This window comes from Peromyscus maniculatus, chromosome X (assembly GCF_049852395.1).
Source record: "Peromyscus maniculatus bairdii isolate BWxNUB_F1_BW_parent chromosome X, HU_Pman_BW_mat_3.1, whole genome shotgun sequence".
In the NCBI taxonomy this organism is placed as follows: domain Eukaryota; kingdom Metazoa; phylum Chordata; class Mammalia; order Rodentia; family Cricetidae; genus Peromyscus; species Peromyscus maniculatus.
The window spans coordinates 133,379,197-133,393,580 of record NC_134875.1 but is presented as its reverse complement, the minus strand read 5'-3'; the positions used below and the strand labels follow the sequence as shown (position 1 = coordinate 133,393,580).

The window sequence follows — 14,384 nt, the reverse complement described above, 5'->3', positions numbered from 1 at the left end:
ATATTTAGAATTGCGATATCCTCTTAGTACATTTTTTTTCTTAACGAGTATGTAGTTTTATTTTGAATTTTTTTCAAACATTAAAATACTACTGATGTGATGAAACATCATGACCAAAAGCAAGGTGGGAAGAAAAAGTTTATTTGGCTTACACTTCCACATGGCTATTCAACATCAAAGGAAGTCAGGACAGGCACTCAAACAGGGCAGGAACCTGGAGGCAGGAGCTGATGCAGAGGCCATAGAGGAGTGCTGCCTACTGGCTTACTCCTCTTGACTTGTTCAGCTTTCTTTTTTTATAGAACCAGGATTATAAACCCAAGGTTGGCACTAGTTATAATGGCTGGGTCCTCCCTCATCAATAACTAATAAGAAAATGTCCTACAATTTGATCTGCTTACAGCCAGATCTTCTGGAAGCATTTTCTCAATTGAAGTTCCTTCCTTTCAGATGACTATAGCTTGTATCAAGTTGACATAAAACTAGCCATCATACTACACCTCTTTGATTCTTTGTCCATTTGCTTAGAATACATTTTTATATCTTTTATCCCAAGGTGAGATCTGTCCTTGACGGTAAGCTGTGTTTCATGGAGGCAGCAGAAAGATAGCTCCTGTTTCCTAATAATATCTGTTAGTCTATGTCTTTTTAATTGAAACCATTAATATTGAGAATTATTGAGCAGTGTTTATCAATTTCTGTTATTTTGGTTTGGGTGTGGGTTTCCCCCCCCTCTTTTGATATGCTAGTTTGGGATTATTTACTTCTTGTGTCCTTGAATTATTTATTCCTTAGTTAACTTTCTTTTAATACTGAAATGACACCTAGTGTCTTCTGTAGAACTGAGTTGGTGGCCAGGAGTTGCTTAAATTGGTTTTTATCATGAAATGTTTTTCTTTCTCCATCAGTTGTAATTGATAGTTTCACTGTGAATAGTAATCTGGGCTGGTATATGTGGCCTCTCAAGCTTTGAGTATCCATCCAGACCCTTCTTGCTTTCAGAGTCTCCATTGAAAGGTCAGGTGTTATTCTAATAGTTCTACTTTGATATGTTAGTTGGGTTTTTTCCTTTCTTTGTTTGATACCTTTAGTATTTTGATTATTATGTGTCATAGGGGCTTTCTTTTCTGCTCCTGTGTATTTGGTGTACTATAAGCCTCTTGTACCATGATAGCCATCTTTCTTTAGATCATGGACATTTTCTTCTATGATTTTGTTAAAAGTATTTTCTGTGTTTTTGAGTTGAATTTCTTCTGCCCTCCTCTATACTTATCATTCATAGGTTTGGGCTTTTCATAGTGTCTCAGATTTCCAGGATGTTTTGTGCTTGGCTAGTTTTAGATTTAAAATTTTCTTTGGCTGATGTATCCATTTCTTCTACCTTGTCTTTTCCATGTATTTCAGTCTGTTGGTTATTTGCCAGTTTTTAATTATCATACAGAGCAATAGTTTTCATTATGGCATTTTCATATATAATTTGTTTTTATCGACCCTTTCCCTACCTATTCCTTCCCCATATCTATTCCTTCTATACTCATGTGATTCCACCCTTCAACGCTTCCACACTCAGTATAACCCTTTCTATTTTCCTGTTACATGTATTCTCTCCTACCTCCATTTTCCTTCAGCTCAGTCCTCTTTCTACTTACATGATCTGTACCTGTGTTCAGACTTACATAAATACACATCTTTAAAAATTTAAAACTAGGATATATATATACACTAATTATATATACATATACATATATATGAGTGAAAACATGTAGCATTTTTCTTCCATGGCCTGGGTTAACTCACTTAGTAGAATATTTTCCAATTCCATCATTATCCTATGATTTTATTTTTCTTTATAGTACAGTAAACTTTCATTATCTATATGTACCACATTTCCATTATCCATTAATCAGTCTATTGATAGCTAGGCTAGTTCAATTTCCTAGTTATTATGATTAGAGCAGCAATGAACATAGATGTGCAGATATCTGTAGAAAGATAAAGAGTCTTATGGGACAGCTAGAGCATATGGTAGTTCTATTTTTAGCTTTTTGAGGTGCCTCCACCCTGACTTCAGTATTTGCACTAGTTTACACTCCCACCAGCAGTGACCAAGTGTTCTTCGTTCCCAAAGATGGCCAGGATTGTTATATGTTTTCTTAGTGATAGTCATTCTAACTGGGGTGAGTTGGAACACCAAAGTAGTTTTAATTTGCACATCCCTGATGGCTAATGATGTCGAACACTTTCAAACATAGTTTTGGTTATCTTATGTTTCTTCTTCTGAGAATTTTCTGTACTTTAATTTATTGATCAGTGGGTTTGGGAATATTTATATCTTGCATTTTTATATAGGCTACATAATAATCCCCTTGCTGAAGTATAAGTAGCAAACATTTCCTCTCATTCTGTAAGTTTACTTTCAAAGTGTCTTATCACTTTGCTGATAGTTCTTAGTTTAGCCATACAGAAGCCTTTTAATTTCATATTATTCTATTGGTCAATTCTTAGGTCTATTTCCTATTACAGTGAGAGCCTTTTTTGGAAAGTTCTTGCCTACATTTATGTCTTACAGTCTTTTAGTCTAACACTTTCAGTTTTTAAATTTAAGCATTTGATCCATTTTTAATCTATGTTTATTCACGGTGATCACCGTGGCTCCCATTTCATTCTTCTGTAGGTGGATGAACAGTTTTGCCAAAAACGTTTATTGGTTAGGGTTTTCTCCTCTGGTATATGTGTTTGCGCCTTTGACAGTAAGTAGAAAGCCATAGCTGTGTGGGGTTATTTCTGTGGACTTCAGTTCATTGGTCCACATAGTGGCTTTTGTAGCAGTACCATGCAGTTTTGTCACTATTAAGCTATAGGATAATGTAAAATCAGTTTCTCATGTGGTGACCACAAACCATAAAGTTATTTTCGTTGCTACTTCATAACTGTAATTTTGCTACTGTTATGAATCATAATGTAAATCTCTGTGTTTTCTTAGGTGACCCATATGAAAGGGCCATGTGACATCCAAAGGGTTGGTGAGCCACAAGTTGAGAGCCACTGAATTAGTGAACTAATGTATGAGTGTGTCAGAACAGCTCAAATACTTCTCCCTCTTTTAGTTGTAATTATCTACTGGCTCAGATGCAGCTTTGAATTAGGCATGTAGCTTACTCTTTTAGAGTCAAACTCAAACATGAATTCTCATTTAACTGTTTTTCCATACCAGATCTTTATTTTCCACAAACTTCTCTCAATTTGGCACATGAAAACGCAGGCAAGGGATTGTCTTCCTTCCTAAGGTGTGAAGTGTTTCAAATCAAGCTGCTATTGACTATCACAGGAGTCCAGAGTGCATCAAGTATGGACAGCCACTGTTTGAGTTGGTCCAGGAAACCAGTGGGCCTGAGTCATGTTCTCCTCAATCAATCCCACCTGTTTGTATCTTAATGAAAACCCAGGGAACTTAAACCTAGAAATCATGGAGATTGTATTTTGAATATCTGTTATAAGCACACACAAGCCTTGGAGAGTTTTTTAAATCAACAACTTTAAATCAACAAATTTGTTTGACTACAAGACTAGGTACTTTGAATTTTATATTTTTTTCATCTAGTTTGTGTTCTCTCACAGGCTACTTCAGACCACTTTCCCAATTGCTCACAAAAATAAGATGTTCTTCTTCATGGTCTGGGATTCAGAATCCTCCAAATGATGAGGTGTGCACCCAATGGTAACTTCTGGGTATTGGATGGCTGGTTGTTTAGTCTAGGGAAGAGAAAACCAGGCAGGGGACAGGTGGTTCTTTTGTTGTTGCCATGGGTACCACTCGCATTGCAGTGTACCAAAGAGACTTGTTTCCTTGAAAAAGAAAGAGAACAAGAAGCCAAGTGGGGATGATGATGGGGAAGAAAAATCCCTGTTTTCATACCTGCCAGGGTGTGACCCCCAAAGAAATAGTTCCTTTGACAATGAACAATGAAAGTGATCCTTTGACAAACAGTGGCTTTCTACCTTCCCCAAGGTGTCCCTACCAGAATGGATTTGGAATTGCTGGCTATGCCTGAGGGCATTCATTGCCAATTCATTGATGTATCTTTGCCCAAGTTTCTTAGTGCCCCTCCAATCCACTCATGGCATGATTTAAATCTTAACTCTTTTTTATTTTATTTATTTATTTTTTTGGTTTTTTCAAAACAGGGTTTCTCTGTGTAGTTTTGGCACCTTTCCTGGATCTCACTCTATAGCCCAGGCTGGCCATGAACTCACAGAGATCCACCTGCCTCTGACTCCCAAGTGCTGGGATTAAAGGCATGCACCACCACCACCACCACCACCACCACCACCACCACCACCACTGCCCGGCTATCTTAACTCTTAATTATGGCCATGATCTCTGTAATAGAGGATCATACCATATCCTGTGAGTTGTGAGAGTTTCTAGCTTTTGAGGGCCCACTTACACTGCAAAGGGTACTTCTCTCTTCCTCTAAGAAAGCTTTTTATTTTGTCCAATTTTTATTCATGCCACATGACTAAATTGTATGTTGCTTCCCTTGATAATCTTAATGTCTACCTGACAGTAGTTAAGGAAATATATGACTTGCCAAGTGAGTATGGAGAAAGCAGTCATTGCTGGATTCCAGGCCTGCAAATAGCAAAGCTTATAGTGACCAGCACAAATACGAACAATAAACTCAAGAGCACTTGGCCAGGTGAATGATAACTCTGTAAGCCCCAGGTCCCCATGAACTAACTGAAGCGCTGATAACATACTTACGTCTGCAATCTACAGAGGCTAGGCTTACTGAAGCGGCTGTCCTGTGTTTCTCTATTGCTGTGATAAAATATCCTACTTGGGGAAGAGAGAGTTTATTTGGACTACAGATTAAGATCATGTCATTGAGGAAATCCAAGGCAGGAACTTGGAGACAGGAACTAGAGCTGGAACCGTGGAGGAATTTACTGGTTTCCTGGCACTAGCTTCCTTGGTTACCTTTGTGTTCCTTTTAGTTTTGAGGTTCTAATATAATCACATTGTTTCCCTTTTCCCCTTTCTCCCTCCAAACAGTGAGTGAGGCTTCCCTTGTCCCTACATCCCTTTAGCATTTGTTGTCGGTTGTTTTGTTGACCTTTGCCACTCTTACTGGGGTAAGCTGAAATCTCAAAGGTGTTTTCATCTATGTTGCCCTAATCTCTAGGGCTAATGAACATTTTTTGAGATATTTCTTGGCCATTTTTTCTTCTTTGGAGAATTTTCTGTTCAGTTCCCAGGCCCATTTTTGAATGAGTCATTTGTTTTATGGGTTCTTTATATATTCTGGTTATTAGTCATCTATCAGGTGTATAGCTAACAAATATTCTCTCCCGTTCTGTGGACTTCTTCACCTAGCTCATTGTTTCTTCAGCTGTGCAGAAGTTTTTTTAGTTTTATGAAGCCCTACTCATCAATTGTTGGCCTTAATTTGGGGGCAAATGGAGTTCTATTCAGAAGCTCCATTCCTCTATCTGGATCCTGTAGCATACTGCCCATGTTTTCTTCTAGCAGTTTCAGAGTTTTGGGTTTCACACTTAGGTCTGTGATCCATTTGGAGTTAGTTTTCGTTCAAGGTGATAGATATGATTATAATTTCAGTCTTCTGCATGTGGACATCTAGTTTTCCTACATCATTTATTGACGATGTTGATTGGGATTGCATTAATCTATAAATAGCCTTTGGTAAAATGGTCATTTTCACAATATTAATTCATCAATACATGAGCATGGGATGTATTTTCATTTTCTAGCACCTCTCTCTCTCTCTCTCTCTCTCTCTCTCTCTCTCTCTCTCTCTCTCAGGAGCTTTAAAGTTTTCACTGTAGCTGTTTCACTTCCTTTGTTAGGTTTATTCTTAGTTATTTTATTTTATTTTATTTTATTTTATTTTATTTTATTTTATTTAAAGCTATTGTTAATGAGAGTATGTCCATAAGTTTCTTCTCTGTATGCTTGTTATTAGAGCACAGAAAGCTATTTATTTGTGCAAGTTCACTTCTGTACTCTGCCACACTGCTGAACTTGTTATCGTTTCTAGAAGTTTTCTGGTAGAATTTTTGGGATTCCTAATGTATTGTCGTATCATGTTACCTTCAAATAAGATTACTTTGTCAACTTATTTACCTATTTGTGTTCCCTTTAATTTCCCTCTCTTGCTCTTGCCTTATTCCTCTACCTAGTACTTAGGGCATAATGAGGGTGTGGCTAAGTGGCTGTCTGTGTCTCATTCCTGACTTTAGTGGGTTTTGTCAAGCTTTTTTTCCATTTAGGATGATTTTGGCTGTGGGTTTCTATACCTTTACTATAAATTCTAGGACCAACGTCTAAGTGCTTGCACATCCCTAGTGGGCTGGTCTTCCTTCTGTCAATCATTAATCAAGAACATGCCCCTACAGACTTGCCTACAGGCCAATCTAATGAAGTCAGTTCCTCAGTGAGGCTCCATCTTTCCAGATGATTCCAACTTGTTTCTGGTTGACAAAAGTACCATTACAGTGGTCATGAGAAGGGGAGACCAGGAAAAGCCTGTGACACCAGGACAGCGTTGACCAGAAAGCCAGAAAGCAGGTTGGGAAGCAGGCCGGGAAACAAGCAGGCCTGAAGTGGAGTGTCCACAGACAGGAAGACCAATAGTGTCTCTCATAGAGCTGCTTTTGAGGAACACACACCCTAGGGGCTATTCTGGGACTACCGCAGCTATGGAAGAGAGCAGTAGCTACAGAAGAGAACAGGAGAACCAAAAAGAGTTTTAAGACCATCGACACCAAACACTATGGCTTCTTAGAGCCAGGATTGGGAGAACAGGAGGTATGGGCTCTTCTGAGACAGGTGAGACCAGAGAAGCAGGAGAGGAGAGGAATCAGATGCCAACAGAGAGTGACCAAATGATCAGGGCCATAGAAGAGGGAGATACAAGAATGGAATTGAGCAGTCAGATGGCGGAGGCCTGGGCTAGTTTAGGGCTTTCAGCCGCGCGTAGCTGGGGCGTCTGGAGAAGGGAAGGGAAATGCGGTAGAGCAGGGCGCGCCTGGGTCCCCGACCCAGCCCCGAGTGAGCCCGAGGTATTTTCCTTATATGATCAGGCCTCACGCGGCCGGCGCTGCTGGTCTGGAGCCTGAGAGGATTATGAAAACGTGGCAGGTGATGGGGCCGGGGGACCTGGCACGGGCGGGGAGCTGAGGGGTGAGGGGCCGAGGGGGAGGGGAGGCCGGGGGAGGGGAGGGTTGCAGGTTTAGGGGTACCCACGCCGCCTGCTGTGAGCCCCGCCGATGATGACGTGACCACTGCGCAATCTGAGTTCTGGGAACCAGGTGATGGAGTGTGCTGCGAGCACTGAAGCCAAAAAAAAAAAAAGAAAAAAAAAAAAAAAGAATGGAATTGAGGGCTTTGGGATGAAGGGGAGGGAACTGAAACTAAAGATGGGGGGAGAGAGTGGCATCCTAGTGGCAACAACCCCTGGGAAAAGAAAGAGGGAACCCGAGAAGATCCAGGCAACAGGATTTAGGAAAAGGAGAGGAGCCAGAAAGAACCCCCTGGAAAGAGCATGCCAAACAGGGAAGTAGGTGGAGGAAGTAGTGGGGCTATAACACAAGGGAAACAGATGGAGTGACTATGGAAGAATAAAGATGCTCCAGGAGGGCCCTAAGGGGGAGGAGTGGTCAAGCTACAGAGTCAGTGAGGAGGGTATCACCTTATATTCAGGCCACCCTTACACATCCAAGTCACAGCACCAAATCTGTTACTAAAGAATCACTGAGGTCCTTTGTATGAGGAAATCTAAGGTTCAGAGTACCTCCTCCTGAGCTCTTTCCCCAAGAATGAAACAGAGATTAGACTGTCAACTGGGCACACAGTATCACCAACTGGGAACACAGACATAGCAAATAGTCAGATGCATTGAGGTTGGATGAAAACAGCATTCTGCCCAGGGTCTCCTGAGTAGTGGGTGTGAAAACTGTGTTCCCCCTCCTCTGGAGAACACAGGAAGAGCCACATTTATTACTGTTGGAGTTGTCTAGAGAGTCAGTTTCAAATATGTTCTGTGTGGTTTCCATCCTCACAATAGGTGTTTGGGATAGGAGATGGCTAAGTAAGTTTGTTAACATGAGTGGTATTGTACGTTTTTGGACTAGGGAGGCACAGATACTGTATTCACTGTCATTCACCTTTAGCTTTGTGGCGAATTTAAGACCCCAAGTTGCTCTTCTGGTTTATCTTTAACTAAGCTGGGACAGGCAATTTGAGGATTACTTAATGTTCTAAACTGCCTCTTTCAGAATCTCTCTCCCACCCCAGTTTCCTCTGTGCACACTCCAACAGCTGGTGGTTCTGCCAGTGTCTTGCCTATACTAATAAGAGGAAATTTTAGCTGAATTGTTTCCTATCATTGTGTGAAGAAAAAAAACTTGACTGATCAATGTGAATATTTATTTAGCTGAACAGATTTCCAAATAAAATGTTGAAACTGTGCCCCCAACTACCGCTTATAGTAAAATGATAGAGAAAGGAAATAAATTAAAGGAAAACTGATAAGGAGAAAGGAACCAGGATTGGATTATGTGAAAGCCTCAGCCTACTCAAATTGTAAATGGTGAAAAATTAAGAGATTTGTTCTCAGAAGTGGTCCTCTGTAGATTAAGACCAGAAACACACTGAGCAGTTCCTCTTCGAAAAAAAGATTTTTTTAAATTTGGAATACAAATAGTGTATAGGAATGTGAACCAAGCCTATTTAAATAAGTAAATTGAATCAAAATGGCTCTCAGTACTGTTTGAGGAGGTCAGTCAAGCCTCTACCTGGAAAGTATGTTTGACATGTTTATCAGTGCCCTGTAATTAATGAAAGGTTATAAAGACAGGCAGTTTTCAGCTAAAACACATTATTTCTACAATGTTAATTCAAGTGTAATTGGGGGTAGTTAATTATCTCTCAAAATCATGGTAGGGAGGTCAGATTGCTATGGCAGATATTTCTAGACTGAGGCCTAGTCTGGACTCATTGGTGCCCACTGGTACCAGTGACATCTCAAAGCCTAAGATGTCATAAAGGTCTGACCAATAGCAGAGGCTGGGGATGCAATGGACAGGCCTGAACACTGAGTGTCTTCAGAGACCCAGTTTTGCTGGTGAACCAAGCAGAGTGTACCGGAGCCCAGTCCATCAAACCATCATGTCAGAGAAGAAGAACCAAGAAAAGTCTTGCGGTGACAACAAGAGCATAGAAGATTCTTCTTCTACACCTGAGGTACAGGTTCCTGTGAACTGCGTGTACCGCCTACTGCAGGAGGAGCAATATACCCCCTGCCTAGGCTCCACCACTTCAGATTTCCTCCTCGCCATGCTTGATTACCTTACCGACTACATCCTGGAGGTGGTGGGCTCCGAAGCCAACATCAACAGCCAGCAAGATGTCCCACAAGATGGAGAGAGGCAGGCAGACAACAACCGTGAACCTTCTCATGCCTTCAAGAACGCACCTTTCTCTCTGTTTGATGAGATGCCTGGACCCAGAAGGAATGGCTAAAGAATGGGGACAGAACCTAAGGGTGGGAAGCCTCATGGACTCAGCTAGAACCATGATGGCCAATAGCAGAGGAGGCTGCCCTGGTGTCCATGAGTACTAATAAAGCATTTGACCAAAAGCTACTTGTCCTGACTCTTCTCAGTTTGTCTCTCTGAGTTGGAGATGTCCACAAGGTACTAAGGAGGGGGTAGAGGATGGAAGTTGTGGTTAGTAATGGGTATTTGAATCAGTGATCTATAGTGACCACCTCTCTGTGGGGGTGGAATGGGCAGTGACCCTGATGGGAGGAATTGGGTGGAGGAGAGGGCAGAGAAGGCTCCCTTGTTGACTCTGAGGACAAAAGAAGCCTCAGGGAATCTTGGAAGTTGGCTGGAGTCTCACTGGCAAGTTGGATTTTCAGTATGGTAACTTAGGAGACACTGATGATGACCAGAAATTCTGCTTGGAAGTCTTCTTTCATGGGAGTGAAGGTCTCAGATCAGAAGAAAATGGGTGTTGGGGAGGGGCTCCACACTGTGGGCATGAGCTTAAGGGGACAAACCATTCACATGACGATGGAGTGATGGTGAAGCCAGATGGAAATGGACATTTTAGAAGAGCCCAAGTGGTTAGGCATCTGGTTTCAGGATGTGCCTTTCTAGAGAGCCCACAATTTCTAGAAATTAATCACTTATGGGTAGAAGACTGAAGAGAATCCAGCTTGCCAAGTATTTCTACTGTTCATTTGTCTGTTTTATCTCAATTCAATTGAGAATGTTATACTCTCTGGGAATACTAGTTGAATTTTTACACCTATTTTCATTTATACATGACCCACAGTTGAGTTGCAGAGTTGAAGCTATAAGCTCCGTTTCTTTGAACTTATATCAGGCCTATTGTATCAAGGGCTTGCCAACAAGTTATCAAACAAGGTAGCCAACCTCAAATTCCACCCCAGGCAGTAAACAAGATCTGAGAAATGGTGACTACTTAATCACATAGAGCTGTCCATCCAGCATGTTTAATCCACCTACTATGGCTTCTCTGAGATGAAAGCCTTCCTTCTATAATACTGCCCTGAGATTCTCAGAGGGTTATGTTTATTTATAATAATCCATAGCCATGGGCCAGAACCCAGATTTTACACATCGGATAGCTTTTGAATCCCTGAACAAGGTCTAAGTATACTGATGGATTCCCTGACGTTACTCATCTGCCTATGGGGGACATGTTCAACTGTAACATCTGTCAGTGACCAACAGTTTATAGAAGGATGTACAAAATGTCAAAGGTGATGCTAGAATCTTCAAAGCTGGAGTGGGCTAAAGTGGGGTGAACAGTTTTAATTGAAAATCAAACGTTTGCTGTGCTGTTGAAATAAGTAGGACATTTTCCTAACATGGGCACTTCTAGACTGAAGGAGGAGCAGTGGCCCAGGGGGGGCACTAATGACATAATAAAGTCTGTAGTCACAAAGGCCTTTCCTGAACAATGAAGGGCAGAGACGAGCACTTGGTGCTTATAAAAGCTGATGTCTTGAGAGACCCAGTTCAGAAGAGATCCAGAGCTGAATGCAAACCATCCAACGGGCACCATGGAAGATAAAAGGCGTAAGCAGAACATATCCCGCTCCAGAAGAGCTCAGCTGCAGTTTTCTGTGAGCCTCGTTGACCACTTCCTCCGAGAAGGAAACTTCTCTCAGCATCTGAGCGCTTCCCCATCCGGGTTCCTCGCCGGTGTACTCGAGTCCCTGACATCGAATATCCTTGACCTGACCAGCAAGGAAGCCCACAGCAGTGGCAAGAAGCTTATAGGCTCAGAGCACGTGTCCCAGGCATTACAGAACAACGAAGAGCTCCATCAATTCCTCAAAGATGACAACCAATCTATGGTTGAGAAGACACCAGAACCCGATAAGAACTGATAATACTTGGGTCTCAGAGGCTGCAGGTTCCCCCCTTAAGCCTCAAATCGCCCCAATGTCCCCCTAGCTGGGGGGGGGAATTAGACATGTTATTAAAAGTGTCTAAACCGTTACCAGTGCTTCTGACTCCTTTCAGTGCGCCTTTTTTTGAGCTGGATGTGATCATGAAACACCCAGGAATGCCAGGGGTAGGGTGGGGGGTGGAGTGGTGGTGGGGTTGGGAGAGAAACTGTAGTTAGCCTGGGGCACTTAAACTGTGAATTGGGGCCTGAGAGGGGGAAGTTTCTAATGGAGATGGTGTGAGCAGTGGCCTTGATGTGAGGAAGTGGCTGGGGGAGACGACAGAGAAGCCATTCCGGTGAGCTGTGAGAATAGAAGGCTTCAGTATTACCAGTGTGGTGTTGCCATCTCGAGTTGGGTTGGTGAAAACATGGGCTATGTTGGGGGAAGACTTCATTCATGGGTGGGAATGCTTCAGGTCAGCAGGCGTTGGCAGTGTGTGGGGGAGGGGCATGGAGTAGAGTAGCACACTGTTCACATAAACCTCAAGGATCGGGTGTAAGCATTGCAGTTTGGAATGGAAAAGGATCCTGGCAGTCAGGATTCAAGGAGTACCACAAAGCCATTTACAGCCCTGCTCCAGGGAAAGGTTTCCCTAACGTAACAACTCTGCCCCTGCAGGGGAAGGTACCCCCCCACCCCCCCACCCCCGCAAAAGTGTGTTTACAGCTCTGCTTAGGTCCCTCAGAGTGTAACAACTCAGCTCCCCTGGGAGAAGGTTTCAAACCCCAGCGAAAATGTTACAGCTCTGCTCAGGCCCCCCAGAGTGTAACAACTCGGCTCCACTGGTGGAAGGTTTCAAAGCCCGGTGAAAGCGGTACAGTTCTGCTCAGGTCCTCCAGAGTGTAACAACTGGGCTCCACTATTCCCTGGGGAAGGTTTCAAACCCCAGCGAAAGCGGTACAGCTCTGCTCAGGTCCCCCAGAGAATAACAATTCAGCTCTGCTAGGGGAGGGTTTCCCCCAGCGAAAGTTGTTACAGTTCTGCTGCACTCTGCTCCATCAAATATTGTTACTTCTCTCATCCACTCCATTCCTGCCAGAGAAGGTCTAACCCAAACCTCTTAGAAGAGATTTATCGGGAAGGAAGAATCAGGAGGGTGGCTGCCTCTCTGCCAGGGTGGGAAAGGGCCGCAGTCAATTGAACAGGTACAGGGCTTACATAGGGCTTCTTAGGGGTGGAGTTTTTCTAGGGTGAAGATTTTCTGGGTGGGAACCGGTCAGATTTCAATCCCTGAGCCTGGACAAGCTCAGACATGGGCTGGATTTCACGCTCAGGCACTGGTTGGTTTTTGTGCTCAGGGATTGATTGGTTTTCGTGCTGAGTTCGTCAGGGGCAGTGTGTGTTTCTTTGGCTCTGATTCCAGGGCCAAAGTGTATTCCTTTCACTGGCCCTTTTTAGCCTTCTGGCTGTGGTTTCAGGGCCAGGGTGTGTTTCTTTCACTGGCCCTGGTTTCAGGGCCAAAGTGTGTTTTTTGGGCTCTGGTTGCAGGGCCAGGGTGTGTTTCTTCGGTTGGCTCTGGTTTCAGGGCCAACATGTTTTCTTTGGCTGGTCCTTTTACCCTACAAGGGGTGTTTGCGTAACACTGAGGGGCAACAGTGAAACCAGAAGGAAATATGCAAACCAGAAACTATGATCTATGCTTTCCCTTGGAAAAACTTAATCCTCTGCCTTATTTTAAAAGAGAGGATGTACACAAGGGTTAGTTGGTGCTTATGGTGCTAAGATGTTGTGTGGAATATGTGCTTCAGTTTCCTGTGTACACTGGTAAACTAAATAACAATTGTATATAAATGCTATCTGGCTTAAGACCTGCATTCAGGCAGGTCTAACTGGTTACAGAACATTGGTTTCTTCTAGTCCAGTTGCCTTTAGCGAGAATACCATGGAGTTAGTCATTATACTCAGATACCTTTTTCTAAAATAATGCTTTTTGGGTGAAGCCAGCCTAGTTCTCAGGTTTGAGTACTAGGTTGTTAAACAGCTGTCGGACACTGAAAAGCCATTTACTTGGCTTATGCCTGAGGCTTAGGGTAGTCTAAAACATAGCCCTCTGGGTGTGTCACAGTACAGCATCACAAAGGAGCTGACTTAGTGTGGGAGAAGTTACAGGAGATAGGTTGGTTAAACATGCAGAATGAACAGCTGTGTGTAGACTTTATAGTTCATACAGTAGTTTAAAGTCCCAGGCTTTCTGGCGTCCTTGAGATAGTTTCTTTTCTGGGCATGAATTTGGAGGTTGGACTTGATTCAGCCACGGCTGGTAAAGCTGTTGTAGAATCAGGGATAAACAGGAATACTGTTCTCCCTTTAAACATTGTGTTGAGCCATGTCTATGGGCTTTATAGGAAACAAGGAGCCCATAGGGAGCACAGTAGAAGCCTAATGAAGCCCCTATCAAAGGCCCATTCTAAAAGCACAAGGAATCTAACCCTCTGGGGTGGTAATAAGGCAGTGTGAACACTGATGCCCTTGGAAGTCATGAGCCCACCCAAGTATAGTCTTTATGCCTTTATGAGAAGTGAAAAGGAGAGGGTAAGAACGGATTCCCTGTAGCTTGGACAATTTGAGACAGACCAGTATCTATTGGTGCTCTGTTGGGAGAGAGTACAATTAAATACCAGGAATAGGTTTACACTGTGGCCCCCATGTTTTCCAATAGGCTTATAATAGGTCTGTGATCATACCAATGTGATGGTAGGCCAGGATCAAGATCTGGCATGGCTCAAATTAGCACACAATATCATATTAAGAATTGATGTGCATTATTATAGGTGTGTGACTATTTCTGGCTAGAATTCCAGAAATGCCTATAATGATGGTACATGGAAAGTTAAGTCAGGACAATAAGTAGTTCAGGGCAGCCTTAGCCACATA

General features: G+C 42.7%; 2 protein-coding genes and 2 non-coding genes across 4 annotated transcripts; all 4 read left to right on the top strand.

The window, feature by feature from the left end:
- Positions 1-7,046: 7,046 nt before the first annotated feature.
- LOC121825940 (small Cajal body-specific RNA 17) lies at positions 7,047-7,186 on the top strand. Its single transcript, XR_006068301.1, has one exon.
- Positions 7,187-7,284: 98 nt separating this feature from the next.
- Positions 7,285-7,363, top strand: LOC121825934 (small Cajal body-specific RNA 18). The gene has a single exon (XR_006068295.1).
- A 1,729-nt stretch (positions 7,364-9,092) lies between these two features.
- Positions 9,093-9,662, top strand: H2ap (H2A.P histone). Its single transcript, XM_006976909.4, has one exon. The coding sequence runs from the start codon at positions 9,095-9,097 to the stop codon at positions 9,542-9,544; it is 450 nt and encodes a 149-aa protein (XP_006976971.2). The 5' UTR covers positions 9,093-9,094; the 3' UTR covers positions 9,545-9,662.
- A 1,375-nt stretch (positions 9,663-11,037) lies between these two features.
- On the top strand, positions 11,038-11,560 carry LOC102915657 (histone H2A-Bbd type 1-like). The gene has a single exon (XM_006976908.4). It carries the CDS (start codon positions 11,118-11,120, stop codon positions 11,445-11,447), a length of 330 nt encoding a protein of 109 aa, XP_006976970.1. The 5' UTR covers positions 11,038-11,117; the 3' UTR covers positions 11,448-11,560.
- The last annotated feature ends 2,824 nt before the right edge of the window (positions 11,561-14,384 follow it).